The 22,931-nt window shown below is 41.3% G+C and overlaps 1 protein-coding gene across 3 annotated transcripts in view; it reads left to right on the forward strand.

The window, feature by feature from the left end:
• The window catches only part of PEX7 (peroxisomal biogenesis factor 7), a 42,546-nt gene extending 23,453 nt beyond the window's left edge, over positions 1–19,093 (forward strand). For 2 of the 3 annotated variants that reach the window (XM_083828761.1, XM_083828760.1), the window contains 2 exons: positions 6,911–7,010; positions 16,423–19,093. In XM_083828761.1, coding sequence (XP_083684887.1) covers positions 6,911–7,010; positions 16,423–16,491 — 169 coding nt within the window. In that variant the 3' untranslated portion in view covers positions 16,492–19,093. Of the gene's footprint in view, positions 1–6,422; positions 6,520–6,910; positions 7,011–16,422 lie in introns of those variants that run through there. The other variant, XM_083828762.1, reaches the window with a different exon arrangement.
• The last annotated feature ends 3,838 nt before the right edge of the window (positions 19,094–22,931 follow it).

A 22,931-nucleotide genomic window follows, 5' to 3' on the forward strand; every position in this document is an offset into this window, starting at 1 on the left:
CTCCCTCCTTCCTCCACTTCCTCCATTGCATTAAGTCACGCTACAGAATGATGTGAACTTCTGGAGGCAGCGAGGGTTAGCTTCTGCAAGCCTTTGTTTCTAGCAGACAGTCTCTGCTTACTGTGTCCTGTTTAGAGAATGCCTACAGCTCTTTATCAGCAGGATGAACGCTGTCAAACATCTGGGCAGCTTGGGGACCGGCTGCATACCTGGTGTGCAGCTTCTAGAGCACAGTGAACAGGAACATGCAGAGGTGAAAAAGGGCTCAGAGGCTCTGCTCCAGCCAGTGTGGGACTGCTTGAGACTGTCCGGTGATGATGGTGACATTCCACAAGGAGTTGCTCGAGCAGTTGTCCTTGGCACGTCGGAGTCCTCAACCTTGATAGTATTAGAGAGGACGTTCTTGGCTTCCAGGTCTGCTGGGAGTACCTGGGGCTGGGGGTGATCTTGTCACCTGTGGGAGATATTTGCACTGAGGTGAAGGAGCTGAGCAGACTGCATACCATCAATGATGATGAATGCAAGATTGGCAGGGTCTTCAGAGAGATCTGTCAGGTGAGAGCCTTGGGATTTAGGCTCTCACCTCTGCAAGGAAGGAGGAACAGTTAGCAACTATGCTTCAGGAACTAGAAGATAAAGATTCCCCTGATGGAGAAGGCTGGAAACTTGCGACACCTGGCAACACAACAGTCCCCTTCTCCAATTTGGAATTTGGAGTTAGAGAACAAGTTTAGTGCCCTGGGAATGGATGAGCAAGAACAAGCTCATTCTGGACAGGTGTCAGAATTGGCTGAGCCTGAATCAAGTGTCTGCACCGAGAGCAAGAAGTGTGTCAGCACTGGAGACTACCTCCTCTTGCATTCCCTCTTCAAGCTGGGTGGCAGGTAGATGCTTCATGTCTCGAAAGGCTTTGCAGCCCCATGTTGAGTTCCAGGAGGCTGCCGAGAGACAGCAAGGGTTTGTCCAACCTCAGAGCCCACTTACCAGTATGGGCTCTAGTATTACTGGAAGAGGTGACCATGAATATATTGAGAGCAGCTACATGGCTTTGGGAACCCGGGTGTTCCCTTGTGTTTTCCTTGATTCTGACAGTGAAGGAGAAAGGGCCAGGTAGAAAAAGACCTACTCATCAAGTCGCCGCTTGGCTGTGTGGTTGCTGTCACAAACGAGGCTTTGTTGTTTACAACCACGGGGCCCTCTTTGTGTGATGGGTACTGCAAGGCAGGCGTAAGATCCATCTGTTAAAGTAGGGCAAGAGCATCTTTGCCAACAGGCTTGCTAACCTACTGAGGAAGGCATCCAACTAGGAATGTCGGGGAGAGCGGCCGTAGCCTGAAGAGAAGTGAAGGTGTGAGGGGCAGAGAAGCGTGTGGGGAATAGCATAATGTCAGAGGCTTTTTCACTTTCTGTCTGAGTGCAGCCTGACACCTGTGTGCAGCAGGGAAACTAAATGGAGAATTAGAAGTTCATGTGTAGCAGCACAGCTGTAGCCTCTTAGGGATTTTAGAGTTACAGTGGTACACAGCCACCTTCCTAGCCTTGCCTTCCTGAGGAGCCATTGCGACACTCCCGTCTTGTGAGCTGTGAAGTACGTAAGTTCTTGAGAGCCTTTTCCTAGTTTACTTTAATTGTTACACTCTTGCTTAATGTAATTAGGGGCAGTGCCTTGCCAGTGAAATCCTCTGTTGTGTGGTCGGTGCCAGGAGGCTGACAGTGTAAGTGCTGTGGTGTCCGTGTGTATATAACCTTCTAGACTGCTGTACCAGCATTCTGTCTTAGATAAAGTGCCTAGTTTTATTTATGTCTAAGATGTACTTCTTGTACAATACTGTATGGTGGACTGTGGAGGGAGGTTTATTTATGTGGTTTTACTCTCCTGATGCAGTGCCAGCTGGTTTGCAGCGTATGATTTCTCAAAAGGCTTCTAAGTCCAAAATAAAAACTGGTGGTTGGTTTCTTCCAGTGGCCTTGTCTGAGCAGTGTGATTAATAATCAAATAGCTGATGCATTTAAGTGACTTTAATGTGTCCCAGTGCTCTTCCCATTTCTGACACCAACTGTATATCCTTCAGGTTTGGCACTAATGCGCTCCATGTAGCACCAACATCTAGTGCAGTTTCAGCTCTGACATTTCATTTGTGAAACAGTCAGCAAAGAGGAGGAGAGCTCCTAGCTCATATACCATGGTGCCTGTAAATGCAGGGTGTGGAGACCTTTTCACAAAGTGACATGTTTTACTACAGGCATTTTTCTGTCCAAACGATTACTTGCTGTGACCAGGGACAGATGGATCAGAGCTGAAGAGGTGAAATACAGTTTTTTAGGAGTTTTAGAAAACTATTAGCTCCTGGTTTTAGCATGAGTAAGCAAATAACAAAGAAGGGCAGGTGAAAATCTTTGACAAACATGGCACAAGAAAAATATTTTGTATAACAGGGGAAACTTGTCACCATGACACCTTGGGAAGGTCTCTTCTAAAGAATATAATATTAATATTATGTTGTACCTCTACCATGTATCCTTTACTGTCACTTGCAAGGAGAAGTGTAGCTCACAGTAAGATGCAGAGTTCACTTAGGAATGTTCTGAGTTTGAGTGGATGCACCATACGCTCCACGTACACATACGTGCCTGCATGCAGATGTGTATGTAACCGCATACACATACACACATGAGGACGTGACTATATACACACATGACTATACACATTTCAATTTAAGAACAAAAAATAATATATATAAATGTTTATATATAGAAACAGGTAAGAGATTTGGGATTCCAGTGTGTGGTATTAATTTTGTATCTTGTCAAATCTACTCAAGACTTGTGACTTTTTTTTTTAAGTCTCATTTGGATAGTAATCCATAGAACAGCACAGAATGGCAGTCCTTTAAAAACTATAATAATTGCTTGTGTGCATTGCAGTCAAGCTACTGAAAGCTAGTTCACATGCCAACTTCACGCTGGGGGCTAAGAAAATAAACAGTGTGGTAGATTTGAGCCTTATTTTTTGTACTTGAGTATAATGATTTGTATTTAACCCTCTGTCTAGTAGATCCTTCATCAAAACAACCTTTTCTATGCTAGTTCCTTACTCTTCGGAAGAGTTCAGAAAAAATGCAGGTTAATTAAAAAGTGGTTTTAACACAAACGAATCATTAAAACGTCAGGAAATGTACAAAGTGCAGGAACATTTCCAGGACTTATTTAGGTCTGCACGCATGCTCTTAAGCCTTATCTCTATCAAAATTCAGTTTGAAAGAACTTCAGTGTCATCTCTTACTGGAATAGTAATTTTATATTTTTGGAGACTCTTCAGTATAAAAAGATCTTAGTGCATTAGGCACAGACAGTGCTCACTCAAATTTAAACAGATGATCTGATAAATTGCAGAACTTCATTAAGCTGATATCAGGCCGGATCTTGAAAGATATTCACAGAATCTTGCCTCTGAGGCAAAAAAGCAATTTTTGTTGAAAGTTATTCTGTATTGGTTATCATCTCTGAAAGAGGCTTTAAGGTAAACCACTGTCTCCACCTCCCCATCACTGTGTACAAGTTCAGTAACATGGATCGCAAAGAAGTCTTCAGAACTTCTGGAATAATGCTGCTCATAAGAAAAAACAAGCTTTTTTTTTTTTTTTACTTTAGTTATTTGTCCTTGGCTTCTTTTTCCCCTTTTTTTCTTCAAGCTAAAAAAAAAAATAAAAAATGTTTTTTCTTTACTCACTTATTCATTTTTTTTTCCTAACTAGGAAATGTCTTCCTGTTAATCAAAATACTTATCAATGGTGTTTTCAAGCATGAAACTGAATCCTCTGCAGTAGAAGAACCTGTTAATTTCAATGTCTCAGTTGATAGTAGCTCCTGCAGCATTATAAAAATTCCCATTGGCAGCAAAGTTGCTAGTGGTAATCATATCTTTGGGCATAACATCTGAAATTAACCTAATTCAAAACTGATTGGAACTTTTCAATTATGATTTAACTTCGTTGTGACTGTGAAGGTAGTCACAGTCACTCCTAAATCAGTGTAAACAACATATGTTCTTTTTTATACTTTCTTTTGGGATTAAGACAAGTACCAAAATTTCATACTAGTTACTATAACACATGAACAAGTGCCCAGGTTCTTGTATTTTATAATTCCACTGGCATTTTCCTGCCTGCACGTGGTAGCTTTCTTTTGAAGTAAGTATTAATGTGATCAAATTTTTCTTAAAATTAGGAAAATTCTGAACACGGGAGCTAGTCACCAAAGGTTGCAAACAAATTTCTGGTGCTAGTAATAGCACTATAACATTGTTGGTGAACACAGCAAAGGGATATTTGTATATTTTCTCTTTTCTTTTAATAAACAGGTCTCTCTGTATGAATGTTAAATGTTTGTAATTAAAACTTTCAAGTAGTAAATGTTTAACTATGGCAGCATCTAAATATTTTTTTCTTATGGAAAATGAATCCTTTTTCTTCTAAATAACTCCTTTTTGCTTTTTGGTTGTGAGGCTAACTATTATTTCTCAGTTTGTGGTATGAATATGTTTAAATATTTCTCCACAAAATGTATTGTGTCTTTTTGAAAGGTAAAGTTGGCTTTTTGTGAGCACACGATAAAACAAATATTGAGAGAGTACAGATGCATACAGTGTAGAATCATAGAATGGTTTGGGTTAGAAGCGACCTCAAAGCCCACCCAGTTCCAACCCCCATGCCCTGGTCAGGGACACCTCCCACCAGGCCAGGTTGCTCAAAGCCCCATCCAGCCTGGCCTTGAACACCTCCAGGGATGGGGCATCCACAGCTTCTCTGGGCAGCCTGTGCCAGGGCCTCACCACCCTCTGAGCGAAGAATTACATACGGTATTATCTGTATGTCAGTGACAGCCCCTTTTGTGTTTCTCATCTCCAGCTTACCTATTTTTAGCCGACTGGCCTTTCCAAGTGCTTGATGAAGAGTGGTGCATGTGTCATGGTGAACCGATCTCCACTGTAGACTTACGATACTAAAGGATGGGGAATATCTAGAAGCTGTGATAAGACCATATACATCTCTGAGATAGGGTTTTGCATCCCCTTTTACGAAATTCATGTTCTGGGGACAAATCAGGGAGCAAAGAGTAGGCAGAGCAAAAAATTGGCACCATGCTGGTTTTGGAACCTGGGCTACAGACAGCATTTTTCACTTGGTACTGCAGTGAGTTATCAGTGCCACCATTATCTTGTCATCAGTGGTTTTCAGTCCTGAGACTGTACGTTTTTTGGTCTCTAGTAAGTGTTTTTATATCAAAACAAAGGTCCCAGACAGTCTGTGGAACTTGAACTGAGTTGTAGTACTCAAACTCTGTACTGCTGCTGACATTTTGCAAACATCACTTCATACAGCAAACACCAATTTGCCTTACTGTTTTTAAAATTGGTCAGACGGTCTTAGTTCTAAGTTTCTGTTCATATAGATCTAAAGTTGTCTCCTTTAATCTTGATTTCCAGTTACGAGCAACTGTCTTACAAAGAGTTAGTAGAGAGCTCATGTGGTAAGGAAGGCTACCACTTACCTAGAGACAAGAAGACTGGTTTCCTTAGGTTCTTAGGGAAAAATGGGTGAGGGTGAAAATGCTGAAATGGTCTTTTTGCTCTCCTCTCTTGTGAAATAAGCTGTTTGTCTTAGATCTCAGGTACTAGGAAAAAGTTAAGAGGGTTGTTGCTATGGCGTAGCCATTGTGCTGATACCATTCTGCTCATTTATTAAGGAAATAACATCTACACTTTAAACAAACTGACCCTGCTGGCTCCAGTGTTTGCTATTTTACTTGAATTGGTTTGAACATACAGAGCTTTCGGTGTAGTTGGTCTGATAATGAACTGCTCTTATTAATTACTGTCAGTTTCTCCAGTAGGAGTAAGGCAGAGGCCTCTGTGATTGTTACAGAAGAAATAAAGCTAATCATTGACCACTGTGAGAAAACCCAATCTGCAGAAAATTTGGTTACAGCTGTTAGCCCACAAACTGTGCGGTGCTCTGCGGTCTGTGGGCTTTTTAAGCAATACTATACAGCCCGAAAACAAAAAACAAATCTTTCTTGTGTGCCATCATTAGGCTATGGTGTCTTGTCCGTGTATGATTGCTTGAAAGTTCTATTCCTGAATCCGTGTTTTACAACTGAGGTTTCTTGTTGTACCTATACTTACATCCCATCTTCTTTTATACCTCTTTTATACTTGCTATAAACTACGTTGCATCTACTCTGGGAATAGCTTGGAGAAGTAGAACACTTCAGAAATCCATTTCTTAGGCATTTATATCAACTGAGCTTGGAACGGAAAACTTATTTTTGAAATATACCGTAGTGGAATTAACTGTTTAATGCCACTGATCTTTGTCGTACAAATTTATTATTAAGTTATAATATTGTATTTTGTTTTACAGAAACACAGTCTCAGATTGGAGACAGGGAATGACCAGTGTCATGAATGAAAACGTAATTTTCCATAAATAAACATCCCATACTGAACAGTACCAAAAAGTGAGAAAAATCGTAATTTGTGTTAATATCTTCCAGTGATAAAATTCTTCAGCTATCAAGAAATATAAGAATATTATTTTACCCTACATTTTCTTCTGTTTCATCATTGTCCCAAAAGCTGGTCTTTGGTGCCAATTTTGATCTCAGTTTCTGCAACAGGAGACAAAGACAGTTTTGCCCAGTGAAATTTAATTTATGCAAATCAGCAGATGGCTTTGCAGGAATATGATTAATTATGTTCCCTAAGTGGATGAGTTTGCTCTTTTAAATACCCTGGCAGCAACAGATTTGTCAATATCTTGCATTATATTTTTAAAATGGCCTTTCAATTACATTAATTGTGGTTTGTTTGATTTTCTCTCCCTCCCTCCCTCCCTTCCTCTCTGTATAGATTCTGGGACTTTTCCAAGCCTAACCCTTTGCTGGAAACAGTTGAGCATCATACTGAATTTACATGTGGACTAGATTTAAGCCTTCACAACTGTGGTCAGGTAAGAGGTGTGACGAATTTACATTTTGCTTGCCTGTTTTAGCTAGTTCAGTTGAGGCTGGACTCCATCTTGGATCCTGAATAAGAGCCACTGGACCGCAGAAAGCTTTTGGAAGTGAATCTGGCCGAATGCTTATTAAATAAACCTCTCTTTAGGTCTACATTTATTTATAAAGCAGTTACTCACATCGGGCCGGAGAGGAAGGCAGGACAGGCAGAATTGCAAAATGAGATAGCTGAAAGCCATGGTGAGCTCAGGGAAAATGTGGTAGCTTTATTTCGGAAGGAAGAGTAATGGAGAGGGGTGCCGAGGATGCCAAGCTGAGACACAGAGCTTTGTTCTGTCTACTTGAAAACTCAAGTTAAGCATTGCTAGTGTCACATGTGATACCAAGTCTTGGTTTGTCACAATAGCAGGAGTACTGTAGGAGGCTTAAAATGTATTTAGAAGTATAAAACCCTTAACTATAAATGTGAATGAGTGGGACTCATTTTGGCAAGGGCACGTGTTTGTGTACAGGTCACAGTAGAATTCTGTCCTTTGCTTCTGTTGCTACAATAATTTCTGTTTTGTAAACAGAGAATCATCATATGTAGTTTGACCTTTTTTTTTTCTTCTGAAAAGAAAGGTAGAAGAAAACTAAAAATAAAGTTAATTATTTGCTGTAATACCTATAAGTGTATAGTTTTCACATAGAAATTACTGCCACTGAGTCAACTATGACAAATACAGTATTTAATGTGCCTCAGGTGTTATTTACATCTAGGTTCTTTGCTAATTCACAGTGAAATTGTTTGGTTTTTTTTTTAATCTTAGATAAAAATTACTTTTTTTCATCTGTGATGAAAGTCTGGCTAGGCAAAGCAAATAAAACCATCCAAATTTCTGCTGGTTGGTACAAAGACACAGGAGAAAGGTGTCAGTTTGGCAATATACTTAGCTTAATGCAGGGAGAACCATTCTTGGCATCAACACAGGCTTGAAGAGCTTCATGCCCAATTGCTCATTCCCTTAATTCTGCTGCCTCAGGGGTGCTGCAGTAGCTGTTCATGAGGCCGTGCTGTGAACAGTGTAGGAGAATTTGTAAGGCTGAGTAAAAATCTGAAGTTTCAGGTTATTTGTGAGTGGAACAGGGCAGGGAAAGAGGAGCATAAAGGCCAGTTGCTGGGAAGTAAAGCTTCATCCCAAGTGACTGCACAGGTATGATTCTGACTGAATTGGGGCCAGAGGGAGCTGGAAGTGTAGCATAGTGCTTTAGGGCTTTGCACTGCTATATCATAGCATGCTTTGAGTGCAGCTTGGCTTTCCATGAAGTTGGTGTGGATTTTGCCATGGATCTGAATGAGATGACAAAAAGATTTTTCTTCTTTTGTGTTGAGAGTGTGATTACATCTTGATTCTAAGCCTGTTGGAAAGAGCCCTGGGTGTTTGTTACAGTGGATGGCGTTTCTGACTGGCTAAATATGACTTCTTTTTTGTATGATATGTCTGTCAAACTCCGCGTTCCTGCTGAAAGGATATTCTTTCTTTTGTAACTGCAAGGTATGGAACAGCCTTCTTGGAACAAGGCTTATTGATGATAGATAATGAATTCAAAGCAAACAGCTGCACCTGCACTTGGGTGTTGGAAAAAGGAAAATGATGGTGTGTATACCCGTCTACATTAGGGCATTCGTGCATCCAGGTATCTTTTTTCCATATAGAAATTCTACAAGTCCTGTGTTGGACTTAATGCAGAAGTACCAGCTGGTAAGTCTGAGGTACTTACCATACATAGTTCAGGCCAACGTGCCTTCCAGACAGAAGTTTGGCATCTGCAACAGCTTTAAGTTTCCCCCTGCTTTTTCTGTTGAATTGGTTTAATGTATTGTGAAGGCTGGATATCACAGCAATGAGAAATGTAAACATTGTTTAAAAAAAAAAAAAGGAAAAAAGAAAACAGAAAACTGTAATAGAATTCAGCTGTAACTACCAGATAAAGAATGAACATTTTCTGAACACTTACAGCTGCTTCCAGTCTGAGCATTTGAAACCTTTCCCTGACTTCTACATTTATCCAGCAAAGATTATCTGCTTAAATTACGCTGCTGTTCCCAATAGGTAGGTTGCTGTCATGTCTGCTCTCTATCAAGAACTGAGAATGAGTCCCAAGCACTTGTTCTTTGTGTATTTGTATGAATCCTGATTTTCATTGTATGTTTTAGAAGGAGTTACAACTTGAGATAGGAACTGCTTCACAACTCCATGCATCCAGGGTATTTTATTGCTAATGGACAGGCTATTCATTTATAGTCAAATGATGTATCATTCTGGTCATTAACCTTTGCTTTCACTCTTCATGATACTTTTGTTGCCTAGCCAGAAGGTATTTTCTTTGCCTGTGCCCAATGAACCTCAGCATTTAAGAAGTATCTTTTACATGTCAAGAAAAAGCCAGTCTTGGAAAAGTGTTCAAAATAGATACCAGGATTAAGTATCCGATTTGGGATTTATAAGACATTCCTGTGGAACTGATGGAGCTTTGAACAGAATCCACAGGCAGGTACATGTAGGCAAGTGGGTTCTTGGGAAGTATCCTGCTAAGAGGAGGCAACATTGGGTGGGGGGAGAGATTTGCTGGTGAGGAACGGATCCCCGTCATGGAGGTAAGTATTAGCTAGGCGAAACAGAAAATTCCTTGGTGCTTAATTACTATTCTGATAACCTGTCTTGGGGTATCTGCCTCTACATAAAAGTAAGCCTTTGTTGAAAGCTTTGCTTTTTAATGAAATCAACTGTTTTTTTCTTTCACCTTAATGGTTATTGTCAAGTTCATAACAATTTTGGACTAACGAATTTTCAGGCATATATTAAAATGTGCATTTTATAGTGCAAAGCATTAACAGAAATGGTCCATAAGACAGTCAGGGTATTTTGCTGTTGAAATGCAAGTGTTGATGTAAGATCTAGGAGAAAACACTACAAATCCCAGCTTATATTGGAATGGTATTCTGCAACTCATCAGATTTCTTACTTCCCTTCTGGTACTTACTTTCCCTGTGCATGATCCTGTACATAATTCCAAATAATATGGAGTTGGTGATAATACCAGTACAGTACCTGTGAAATTAGTCTTGTACTCTGTGTTACACTGTTCTTTGTGCCTCAGCTTCTCTGTGTCTCCAGTTTCTTCCCCCTAAAGCTGTGGGGTATCACCAGCATTTTGTCTGTAGCAGTCTGTGCTCCTCCCTTCCACCTGGCCAGAGGCCTTAGAGCTGAGGGGCAATGCTTGCTTTGTAGCAGCAGTCTGTTGATCCCATGAAATGTTGCTGTGCTGATGGCATCGTGAGCTTTCATATGGCATCAATGTCCCTAAAACTTAAAAAGCTGTCATTTCTCACTAGCTGGAGAGAGGTCGTAGCCAAACTATGGCCACCTGAGCTGTATCCCCTGAAGGTAACTGAAATCTTGTCCTAAGATCTTTCAGCTTTATGGAGATTTTTTTATCATCATCGGTCAAGTTCTGGTGTACAGGTTTGTTCTGCTACCTCTCGTGTATGTGCAGATTATGCAATGTGCCACATTAGCTATGCTAAGTTGGCTTAACCAGTACAGCCAAATAGAAATGCAGGAGGTGTCTATTGTGAGGCTGTTTTGCTCTCTGTTCTGCTGTTCATTAGACATGCGCCCTTGGCAGTCCTAGAAATGTTGACTGTTCCATATAAAAGTGGAGCTGCATCTTGTGGAAATGTACAGAAAAGAAAAGACCTTGCTTTTGCTCATTTGCTCTTAATTTTTACACTTAATTGCGAAGGAGCTGATAGCTTCCACCCAGCTGTCATGGCTATCACGCTGCTCTGATTGTCTCACTATCTGTACTTCTTTTTAATCTCTCCGTATGGCCTGGATGCTACCATAGTTATGCAGTTAGTGATCCTTTGAGATAAAAAGACTTCTTACTTAGTCTCAGAGTGGATTTTTGCATGGAAAGATCAGACTTAAACAGCTGCAAATGTTATCATTAAACCAATGTGAGCACCTTTGTAGAGTTGGAGAGGGAGGTGACATTTCTTGCTGGTGCTTATTGCAGGTGCTTCCCTAACTGTTCTATTTTCACTGCATCAGTCAAAGCTAACCATTTATGAATAATGGTTGCTCTTAGACATTATCAACAGAAGTCTCATCTCAGGGTGTTTGGAAGGGTTGCTGTCAGGCATGGCAATTCTGTAAGAGCTGCAATGGCAGTCTGCTGAGAGGAAAAACTTCTCAATCTTTGAAGTGCTGGGAAGAGAAGAGGCAGCAGTTTCTCGGTTGTGTGTTGTGTTTCAGTGGCTTAAAAACAATTTCTGCTCCTGCAAGCCTCATCTGTTAGTCAGCGTACTGGATTTTGTTCCTGTATCTGGAACAGCTTTTATTTATAAGAACTTACGGTCCAGGGTTTGTTCAATTCTGCCTTTATTGGGAAATAATAACTAAAACAATGTGTGTTGTTTTTTGTTTTTTTTTTTTTTTCAAAAGCACATTAGAGAAATCTTTCGTTGCACATTCAAAATAAAAAAGTTTTAATTTACAGACTCCCATCACTTCATTCTTGTGTGAAGGTAGACATCGTGTGCAGTTCATCCCTGGCATCTTTTGATGAAACAAAAGGCCACACCAGTGGTTCAGATTTTCTAGTACAAAATAGGTATTGAATAAATTTAAATTTCTGCCTATTCTATCTTTTGTAATATTCCACATACCCCCCACCCACAAAAAGAAAAAAAGGTGCTTCAATAGAGATCCATTCTACTTAGATTTTTCTAGCATATGGTGTATGAATGGGCACTAAGGCCAAAACTGGTCTGGTCTGGAGGTGGAATCTGAGAAGTGATCACCTCTCAAAGTAATCTAATGAGTAGCAAACCTAATAGCTTTCTTTATCTCCAGCTAATCTCCCATCTCTCCATCTTACACACATGCAGAGGGTGTTCAGGACCCTTCAAAATATGTAATAATGATATAAATAGGTTGTTAGATTCCATATAAAATGTCACAGAAGATAAGAAACTAAAAGAGGAAGGGAAACACAACATTAATGGACGAGAAGAACTGAATACTTCTGATATCTCCTCTCACAGAAAAAAGACAGGTCATATTGGTTTTATTTGAAAATGGGGTGGGATGGAGAAAAGCTGAAAAGGGAAATGGGTCACTCAGACACATTTGTGCATTATCATCTGATTTATTATAAGCACTCAGGAAGCTGAGTGGCACCAGGGTACTTCTGGATAGGCCCATTAAAAAGGCTGAAAATATTAACATGGAGAAGGCTGCACTTTCTTCTGATTAACTCCCTTCATAAAGGGGTTACTGAACTCAAAGTTTTTAGTTGATCTTTTCAATGTATTTCGTCTGGGTTGGAGGTTGGAGTTTTATTGTGCCTTCAAATGTTGGAAATAAAAAATAGCTACTCACTTGGGAGATTTCTCTTTTCTTTTTTCTCCTTCTGAACATTAAAGAGGCAGAATGTCATCCATGTAATTGCCCTGGACTCGATGGATTGCCCTCAGGTGCTGGAAAAGGTCTAAGTCTATTGCAAAGCAAGATGATTGTGATGAATAGAAAAGAGAGGGCCTATCAGAAAAGTAAATCAGTTTGTGAGTAAATGGAAATGTCTTTGATAAATGAATGGTATCAATATTAAATCAATTGGTGGGAAACATTGTTATACTCTGGGACAAGGATAAACAGTTCAATAAAATACAGGATAGCTGTTTCATTTAAATTAAACTATGGTTTTCAAGTCAAGCAATCAGCTTCCTATGATGACTATAGTTTTTTGTTCATTTGCTTGCTTTTTGGCTTTACTTAAAGGGAAATATAGTGATGCCCATTTTGATTTCTGTTCTTCAAATAGACTTGCTTAAAAACTCTACTGGCAGATAACTTGGCATGACATTTATGCTGCAGCAGTAACAATAAGTTATCCCAAGCATATATGCTAGTACAGCAACTTTGCTACTTAAATAAGGTTAGAGACATTTTGTCAAACTGCCTTTGTCCCATATAGCTTTAGTAACAGTTCATAACCAGCAGAAAAATAACCTGTTTTAGAATGTTTTTTAAATTTGCATTATTTCTTGATGTAACTGAACAGTCACTGTAAGGTGAAATATTCTTGTTTTACAATTCAGCTTTAGTTATTCTCCTTTTCTCTGCGATTTCAGATAGTTAAAAGTTGCTATAGTAGAATTTTATTCTACGGTTACAAGAACAATTTGCAAGTTATAATGAAAATTGCATGACATACAGGTGTCCAAGTTATTAAATAGTATAAGGATTACAATTATTCAGTTCTTTGCAACTGAAGTAAACAGTCTTCTACTCTGTTTGCATGTCAATTAAAAAAAAAAAGGTAAATTATGTACACTCTAAATACTGAAATCAGTGAGATTTGTTTCAATTTGTGAGTAAAATTTGTTTCCAAGACAGTGAAGACATGAACACAGAAAGGTGAACCTCCACGCCTTCGTGTTCCTACTGGTGAGGACTTTATTGGATATGAAGACAATGTTTGAATTAATTTTTAAATTTTCTTTTCTCCTTCATCTTACCATGGAAGCATTTTTCCACCTATTAGTAACATCATCTCATTGATTAAAATACAAACTCCAGGAAGTTGCATTTTTAACTGCATATTTATTTACTGTGGTGTGCTGGATCAGCCCTCCTCCCAGCTGGAATTACTGCTGCTTTTTTAATATTTAAATATAAAATAGCACTTAGTTAAATAACCAAATCACATATCACATGAGAACTGACAATGTTAAATACTTCTAGTGCTTATTCAATATCTTATGTTCCCCTCTTCTTAGGAAAGGCATACAGTGGTCATAAGACCATTGTATAAAACAGGTCATCATAAGAAAAAAAAAATAAAGCAAAATGAAAGAAGGCATTTGGTAACCTGATGCAGTAGCTGCATAAACATTACTTCTCTTTATCCCATGGTTTATTTTAGTCATTTGTATTTGTGGCGGTGATAATTTATGAGGTACTGCAAAGGGGCATGTAGCAGCTGTCCATAAATTAATGCTGGCTACCACAATGATACCTTTCAGTTGTCCCCCTTCTCTCACAGACTTGGCTGTGTTTTGGAGAAGTATTAAGGAGAAATGGAAAGGTTATTGCATTTTCTAGTGTTGTTCCATTCTGTAGTGTCACAGTTTTACATGCATGCCTGTTTTCTGTTTCTTACGTGGGCATTCTCACCAAGGTTTCTAATACTGGTCTTGCTTTATAGACTTCCTTCTGCACAGGAGAACTTGATACAGTGCTGTTTGCTGTAGTTTTATTTTCCTTCTGTTAGCTGATTACCTTGTCATCTTTCATGTGTTATCATTAAGTCAATGAGTTGGGCAAATTACAGCAAGTGATCCTTTTCAAACTCCCTTTTAATATCCCCTGTTTATTTTTAGTGTTGCTAGATTAACCAGTTCTGTAACTGTATTTGTTCAGAGGCTGCTTCAGGATGCTAATTACACTGATAACAGGTGGGGATTCCCGTGGGATTTTTTCCAAATGTTATCTTGTTTCTGCATGAAAGTGGAAAGTGTTGCTTGTGGAAATACAGATATTGATCCAGAGCTCTGAAGAATATTTAGAAACTGGCAATCGTATAAAACACGGTTTTTACGTAGCTTTTTCAGTGGAGAACTTGGATTTTCTTTTTTTGTATGATTTGGACGGACTGCAATGCAGCAGAACATTATACCACACAAAGCTCTATTATGTTGTATGAATAGACAGACATGTTTTCAAGAGATTTTTGGTACATTTAGATATACACAGAAAACACTTCAAAAACTTAGTAGAAGCAACTAAAGAAGCAATAAAAATGAATAAATAGTGCAGTATAGTAAACACAAAACAGGCTGATTATAATATGAAATAAAATATTGAAGTTGGATTTCCAAATTTTTCGTGTGCAGCTGTTCATTCTGGCTCTAGAAGAGAACAGGAATTGGAGTCTGAGCAGAAGGGAGCTTGTTGTGTAGGGGATCCAACACTACATCCTTTGTCATCCCAACTGGAAAATACATTGTAAAGATAATTCAAGATGGATTAAGCCAGATTTATTGGCATGTATCTGTGGGGCTCATCAACTTTTTAGCTGTCCTTTTTCTACTCCGCTTTGCCTTCTTTCTTGTTCCCTACAATATTCTGTTAATATACACTGTATCTCATTTACTTGAGTAATTGTCAGTGTGCTTAACCCTTTCACTTTGTTACTGTCTCTTAAGTGCATTATCAAGTCATTATCAAACCTAAAGCATTCTGAACATGAAGGAAAAAAATATATTAAAACATTCCATTTGAACATGAGGAAAAAATTATTTTTCTATGAGGGTGACTCAGCACTGGGACAGGTTGTCCAGAGGGGCCGTGGAGTTTCCTTTCCTGGAGATGTTCAAAAGCTGTCTGGACACTTTCCTGAGTAATGTGTGCTCCCTGCTTAAGCAGGGAGGATGGCCAGATGATCTCCAGAGGTCCATTCCCACCTCAGTTGTTCTGTGATTCTACAGTCTTCTCTGTGGTATCTCCTTATTTATTCAAATCTAATGCTATAGAATAAGGTTAACCTCCTTGTTCGTGATTTTAGTTTCTAGCTTTCACCTAAAATACATCTTGGGACTTGCAATTCAGAAAGTTTTCAGTTATGTTAGAATAATTTCCTGGTAGGCATGTCTTTTCTCAACAAAAGACAATACAGTGATCTCACAGCTTATCAGTGTGAGACTGAAGAACAGTCTTAATTCTTCAAAAAACTTCCATTGGTCATTTTGGTTCACTTCTTTGTTTCTCACGCATACACAGGATCACGCAGAATAGTTGAGGTTGGAAGGGACCTCCAGAGCTCATCTAGTCCAACCTTCCTGCTCAAGCAGGGTCACCTAGAGCATTCTCAGTTCCTCAGCTCTCCATTAGGAAAATGTCTATAATAGTTTTCCCTACCTGCAAGTTTGAGAAAAATGGTAACATTTGATCATGAAGTGTTGAGACGTTGTGGTAGAAGAGTCCTAAGACCCTATAAAGAGAAGAAATGTCACACGGTCTGGAAATTTATTTGTCCTCCCTTCATCCCATGCTGTTACTTTCTGCATTGGCCTGTGTGAAACAGTCACTTGAAACTCTAAGGTTTCCCTGCTTTCCTCATGTGGAGTATGCAAAATAGGAAATTGTAAATTTTTACTTGCCTTAGTGAAGCTAGAACGAAGCTTGTTTGTTTGTTTTTAAAAAGAGAAAAAAAGCAGCTGCCTTGCTATCTAATTTTGAAGCATTGTAAATTAGAGTACCAACCAACATTAACCCAACAGTATGCATTAATTTCTTCTAAGATCCTTCTGGTTTTTGTCAAAATGACACTAACCAGATTCTGTTTACTTTGTAGGTGGTGGACTGTGCTTGGGATGAGCTTGTCAAGATCTACACTCCATCGTGCCTGGCAGGTCCTGTCTAGAAAGAAAATGAAGATCTGACACAATAGGAACCTTTCTGTCGTCATCCACAACCAGACTTGTGCTAAACTGTCAGCTGCATCACTAATCTTCGTGTCTCTTTTTAACTGAAAGTCTTGTTTGTACTGAAAGGGTTGTGCACTTGAGCATGTGGACTTGTTCTACTGAACAGGTTAGTGCTTGGGCCAGCAAAACATTCAGCAGCTACTGAGTGGCTGAAGAGGACAGTAGCAGATACAAGCTGGAGTCTTCAGAGCAGAACCACTGACACAATTTTGTGATCAGTCTGGCTAATTATGAGAGCAGAGGCCAAAATCTTCTTGATCCTCATAAATAAAAATAACTGACAGTGCGTTTTTACAGATTGTCACTGTAGAAAAGGAGAAAGTGTTTTTTTCACTGTGGAGTACTGTAATGTCAACCTGAGGCTTGTATCACTGGGATGCGTTTATACTGATACATTTTGCTTTGACTCACATTGCATTATTTTCTTGTGCAGTATGATGAATACTCTTGATAGACAGTAAATGTCATAGTTGATAGCCATCTGATTCCTTTGACCTTTTTGATTGCTGCTTCACAGAGATGGTAGAGATTATTTTCATACGTTTTTCCCATGGATCTCCTTGAGTAAAACAGTTAATGAAGTCATGCAGAACAATAATCTAGAGAAAACACTTAGGAAAAAAAATGAAATACAAACAATACTAACTGGATCACAATTCTCAAGATTTAGAGGTAGGACAACCATCTCTTTTAATAGACTTATCTTTTACTTTCACTTAGATTTTTCAAGAGATAGAAGAGGAATGTGGCCATATATTTAGTGTTTCTGGACCTACCACTGACTGGCCAAAGTGAAAGGTGATGTCTGGACTAGTTGAGCCGACACACATGCGGATTAACTTCTTGGCATAAGCATAGCAAATCCAATGTGGCCAAGCTATTATCAGACTTGCAAGAATACACCCAACATATTAAAGCTATGTTGAGTAGTTTCTTTGCCCACCTTAACCCCTCAGCCCACATGTTGCTATTTTCATTTGATTTTTTGGCAACAACTAGAGGCATTCATTTTCTTTAGTTTTCCAGTCTCCTTTAAATACTCTATCAGCCTCTTAAGGATCCCCCTGTGATACTCCTGCAGTTCTCACTTATATATCTTTGGCTTCTCTCTTAGTTTCATGTTAGCCCTTTTTTGTTTTGTTTTGATTCTTTTTTTTTTTTTAACATTCTTAAAGCTGTCTCATTTCTGTTGCTACCCCATGTCATCAGTCTTTACCATCAAAAGACTCTTTGCAGGTGCTAGGTCTTCAGCTGGGTTCCTATTGTCTCCTGTTAATGAATGCAGTACACTTCTGGTTGCACCACTCATACATCAAGTAGTAGCAGATACTGCTGGATATTTTGAAGAAACGAAGGAAAGAATCAGCAGAACTAAGATTTGTAGTGAAGAAAGTTGTGAGGAAAGAATTACTGGGCTATCCTTGGAGAAAGCCTGGGAACTAGCAGGCAGCTACAGGGAGATAGGTATATATTGATTTGGTGCAAGAGCAAGACAGAAAGAAAACCCCTTTCCACAGGATGAGAATTTGAATCATGATAGGTTCTTAAGTTTTCTGGATCAGTGCAAACTGACCCTGGAATGCCATCCTCTCAAGCTGAATGAAAAACAAGTGGATTTTCTCTTTTGTGAGAGTGTGTTGCACCAAATTCCAAAGGTTTATTGCAATTTTAATTCTTTGTGCTGAGGAATGATGCAATCATACAGCTATGCTGCGCAGAGCTTTCAGCAATACCATGGGCCGTAAAATCTAATTCTAAACATTAAAATTGATTATTTCAACCTTAACAGTTACTCCAGTCTTCTGCTCTATCTCCCTTTTCTCCTTACACTTGCAGAAGTAACTGCAAGTTACGTGAGGGAGTGGTATGTTTTGATGGTGGGTATGTATTCTATACGCATGTTTCTGGGGGTGGTGGTGGATGTTTCCAGAACACTGCCATTGTGTATCGGTTGGAAAGGCAGATTTTGGAAAGCTAGCACAGAGACAGAAACAATCCCCGTTCTGCACATGCACGCTCAGCACATGGATTAACTGCCACTCCTTTTCTTAGCTGCCTTCTCTTCCCCCTGTGTCCAGGTTAGCTTCTGCGCTGAAGGTTGCTGAGGTTTCTCTCTCTTTAAAAATGAGCACATCTAGAAGATGCGCATAGTAAATATAAACTGTGGCCTTTAATCTTCCCGCTTGATCTTTGAATGGGGAGAACATGCTGTCACGTTTTTGCACTGTAGCAGAAAAAAATAAAAATCAGGCAACAGTTGTTGCCGATTCTTAATTCTCAGGGAATGTTGCTGTAATTGTTTTTAAAATCTACTTTTTTTTTTTAGCTTCTCATCTTTTTTCATTTATCGAACCAAGCCTTTAACTACAGCAGTATTGAAGATGTAATGTGTTCTGCTTTTAAACTTGCTCTTGTGGAAAATTTTGGTTTATGGGAGTGCATATGTTTCTCCTTAGTTCAAGAAAGACAGTGATTAATTATGTTTTAAAGGAATGGATTTGTTGTTCTGCAATGCTATTAAATGAACTGCGCACAGTATCTTTGGCTAAACTCTTGTATTTGCTTCCCTAGTTAAGAAATATTGAACAAAGAAGTAAATGCAGTGAAAGGTACTGAGAGTATCTTATAGGTAACTAATATTATAATCGTGCTTTATCTTCTGTGAATACTGGGTGACAGCTGCATTTTTCCTGGTTTTAGAGACCAAACATTATACAACGTTGCTTATCTGTATGTCTCATCAGGTCTGCATTCTGATAAAGGAAAGTTATTTTAAACGATTCTGAGTGTCTGCCTATGCAGACTACTTTCCAGTCACCAAGTGACATCGTCTATCAAGTACAGTGCTGGCCTCAAATGTTGATGGCATAGGCATGGACATACTAGCCCTTTCAGTAGCAGTGCTTAGTTTTAAATGGGTACTGGGTCATATGATAGCGAGTGGCTACAACTCTGCACAGCACTTCCCTTATATATCTCACGGTTGCATTAGATCCTAATTAACACAAACTCTCCATTAAACGTATTCCATATAGATTTTTACCATTTTCATCCAAGAAACCATTTTAAAAACGTGATGCCCTTCTTAGGAGTTCGAAACTAATTTTTCCTCTCACCCATGTAGCTAGGTGAAACACAGGGCTGAGGATAAATTGCATCAAAGGATTTGAGTTAAGGCATCAAAATCATCTCGTTACTGTAAGGAACCACAGAGTTATTCATTACAATCATCCATAGCCCACTGCTAGGTGAGAATTTTGTAATGGAGTCACTGTATTGGGTTTGCGTGGCAAGGTTTTGGTAGCAGGGGGGCTGCAGGGGTGGCCTCTGAGAAGAATCCAGCAGCTGCCCCATGTTAGATAAGGGCCAGCTCCAGCTGGCTTTAAAGGGACCCGCCACTGGCCAGAGCTGAGCCAATAAGCCATGCCGTTTGTACCTCTGGGAGAGCAGATTTAAGAAAGGGAAGAAAAAAAAAACTGCTGCACAGCTGCAGCTGGGGGAGCGAGGAGTGAGACCGAGCCCTGCAGCCCCCCAGGTGAGTGCAGCAGGAGGGCAGGAGGTGCTCCAGGCACGCAGCAGCAGTTCCCCTGCGGCCTGTGGAGAGGCCCCTGGTGGAGCAGGCTGTCCCCCTGCAGCCCACGGGTCCCACACGGAGCAGATCTCCACGCTGCAGCCCGTGGAGGAGCCCCCGGTGGAGCAGGTGGATGTGGCCTGGAGGAGGCTGCGGCCCATGGAGAGCCCCCGCAGGAGCAGGCCCCGGGCCGGAGCTGCAGCCCGTGGAGAGGAGCCCACGCAGGAGCAGGGGTCTGGGGGGAGCTGCCGCCCACCCATGGGGGACCCATGCTGGAGCAGTTTGCTCCTGGGGGATGGACCCCGTGGTACGGAGCCGTGTGGGAGCAGTTCTTGAAGAGCTGCTGCCTGTGGGAAGCCCATGCAGGATCAATTCAGAAGGACGTCATCCCGTGGGAGGGACCCCACGGGGAGCAGGGGCAGAGAGGGACCGTGAAGGAGCAGCGGAGATGAAGTGTTAGGGACTGACCCCAGCCCCCATTCACCATTCCTCAGTGCCGCTTGGGGGGAAGAGGTGGAAGAGCATCGGTAGGCGGCAGGTGTTGGTAGTTTTTTGTTTGTTTGTTTGTTTTTAGTTTCTCACTGCTCTAACCTGTTAGTAACAGGTAATAAGTTATATTAATCTCCCTGTGCTGAGTCTGTTTTCCTGTGGTGATAATTGTTGAATGATCTTCCTGTCCTCATCTCAACCTTTGAGCCTTTTCCATTGTATTTTCTCCCCCTTTCCCTTTGAGGAGGGGGAGTGAGAGAGTGGTTGTGGTGGAGCTCAGCTGCCCAGCTGGGTAAAGCCACCACAGTCATCTTATTACCTGAGCACACCATACTGTCCCTGGACACAAGAACAGCCAGTGTGAGGCTTGTACGTTCACTGCAGTGCTCTCTCACGTGATGTGGCCTGAATTTTCCCCTCTTCTTGTCACTTTGAGTGACTGGACCCGCCACATGGAATAGACCTGTTCTTGCTCCAGTGTCAGTCACACTCAAGTTTGGCACAAAGGTTTTGCAGCACATGGTTCCTGTGTTGCTTTATCCAGCTCCTTCCCAGCGAAGTGTAGGAAAGCCTGTCTTTTCTTAGCATGGACAGGTGGAGAGGCAGTGGGAGACCTGTACTGGGCCTGGCCTGAATCCACGTGAGAAAGGGTTGGTTTGGCAAACGGCAGCACCCTCCCTGCTGCCCCTCGTACTTGGGTTAGAGAATGCTGTGCGTGGACAAGGCAAGGATTAGGGGTACCTTGAGAGATGTGGTGTTGCAGGAGAAGCTGACCTTGCAGCACAGGTAAGTCCTGAAAGGTAGAATACGGCACCTGGGACATGGATGCTTGAGTTCCCAAATCCTTACTATCCAACATGCGTGTTTTTTGGTTTCTCTCAGGAAGCGTGTATCCCCCAGCCTGGACTTGCAGCCAGATCCCCTGTGATGCGAGAGGCTCTCCTCTTGAGTGATGCTTTCACTGGGGAGGGGACAAAATTGCTTCTTCCAGAGGTCATGCTGAGGTATATGAATCCCAATTACTCCAGTATTTCCAGAAAATGCAGATTTTTTTCTCCATCTACATTTAGTTAAGAAGGAGATTTTTTCTCCCATGTGCAAAGAGTGTCAAAGCCATCCACATGTTCCTTCACGTTGTGCTCTTTTTGGGCTTTGAGATGAGTCCAAATGGAGGGCAGCGTAAATGCATTGGCACGGTTCTTCAGTGGGTTTTAGAGCCAGAACTGGTCCCCAGTGAGTCTAAATGAAACAAAGAGCTTCAACATTTACACGACTGCATGTTTCAGGACACTTCACTGTGTGCGTGTACGTCTCAACCGGGCTGCGGAGCCTGCTTTATTCCTACCCCTGGGTAGCACAGATTGCACTGCCAGGCACCCTGATCACACTGAGGTAGCCTGGCGGGTTCAGGTGTTGCTTTCCCCTCTTAAGGAGGCACACACAGAGCCCTGGTTTTTTTGTTGTTGTTTATTTTTTCTTTTTTTTTTCCAGTGTTTAATATTTCAGTCAGTGGAGTTTTTAATCTACAGAAATAGAAGCGCTCGAATACTATGAAAACTAAAAATTTGCATTTAAAAAAAAAAAGTTGAAAATACAACTGTCTTGGTGAGAAACAGAAAGAAAGAACAAAATGGAAAATAAGCGGTGGTGCAAAAAATCAGGGAACACTTAAAGTCGGAAGGGAAAAGCCAATTTAAGGTAGTAGTTAGCAGGGGCATCCTGCCATGGATTCTGTAATGACAGCGAAGGAGGGAGGTGAAAGAGGACGAGAGGCTGTGGCGGAGTCAGGCCGGTCCCACTGCTCTCCCCAAGCCCGACAGTCCTGCTCGCCGCCAGCCCCACAGCTGCGGCGACTCCTGGCTGGAGACGTGCAGCACGGGCTCGTTGCAGGGGCTGATCCCTGCGACCGCGGAGGACCCCCCCATCACGCCCAGGCACAGCCTCGGGCAGACGCCCCCAGCGCGTTTTCCTGCTGCTCCTCGCCAGCGGCGCGGTGACTTGGCTCAGCCGGGCTTGTGAGCAGCCCCAGCCCCTGCCCAGAGCCGCCAGCACGAGCCCGGCCGCGTCCCCCCGTGGCTGCGGGTCTCAGCCTAACGCCGGGCGGTGCTTTTGTCACCCGAGCTCCCGGTGCCGCCCTTTGGAAGAAGCACGGCTCTTGTTGGATGTGTCTCTGGGCATGGCTAGCGGGGTCTGTGAACCGAGCTCAGACAGAAGTGTCACACCTTTGTTGGCACGAAGTAGGTATGTCCTTCTGACAGAGCTGAAGCGTCTGCGGTGCCTGTGCTGCATTTGCCATGAGCCCACCACAACCGACGG

This window comes from Anser anser (assembly GCF_964211835.1).
Source record: "Anser anser genome assembly, chromosome: 3".
NCBI classification, from domain to species: Eukaryota; Metazoa; Chordata; class Aves; order Anseriformes; family Anatidae; genus Anser; species Anser anser.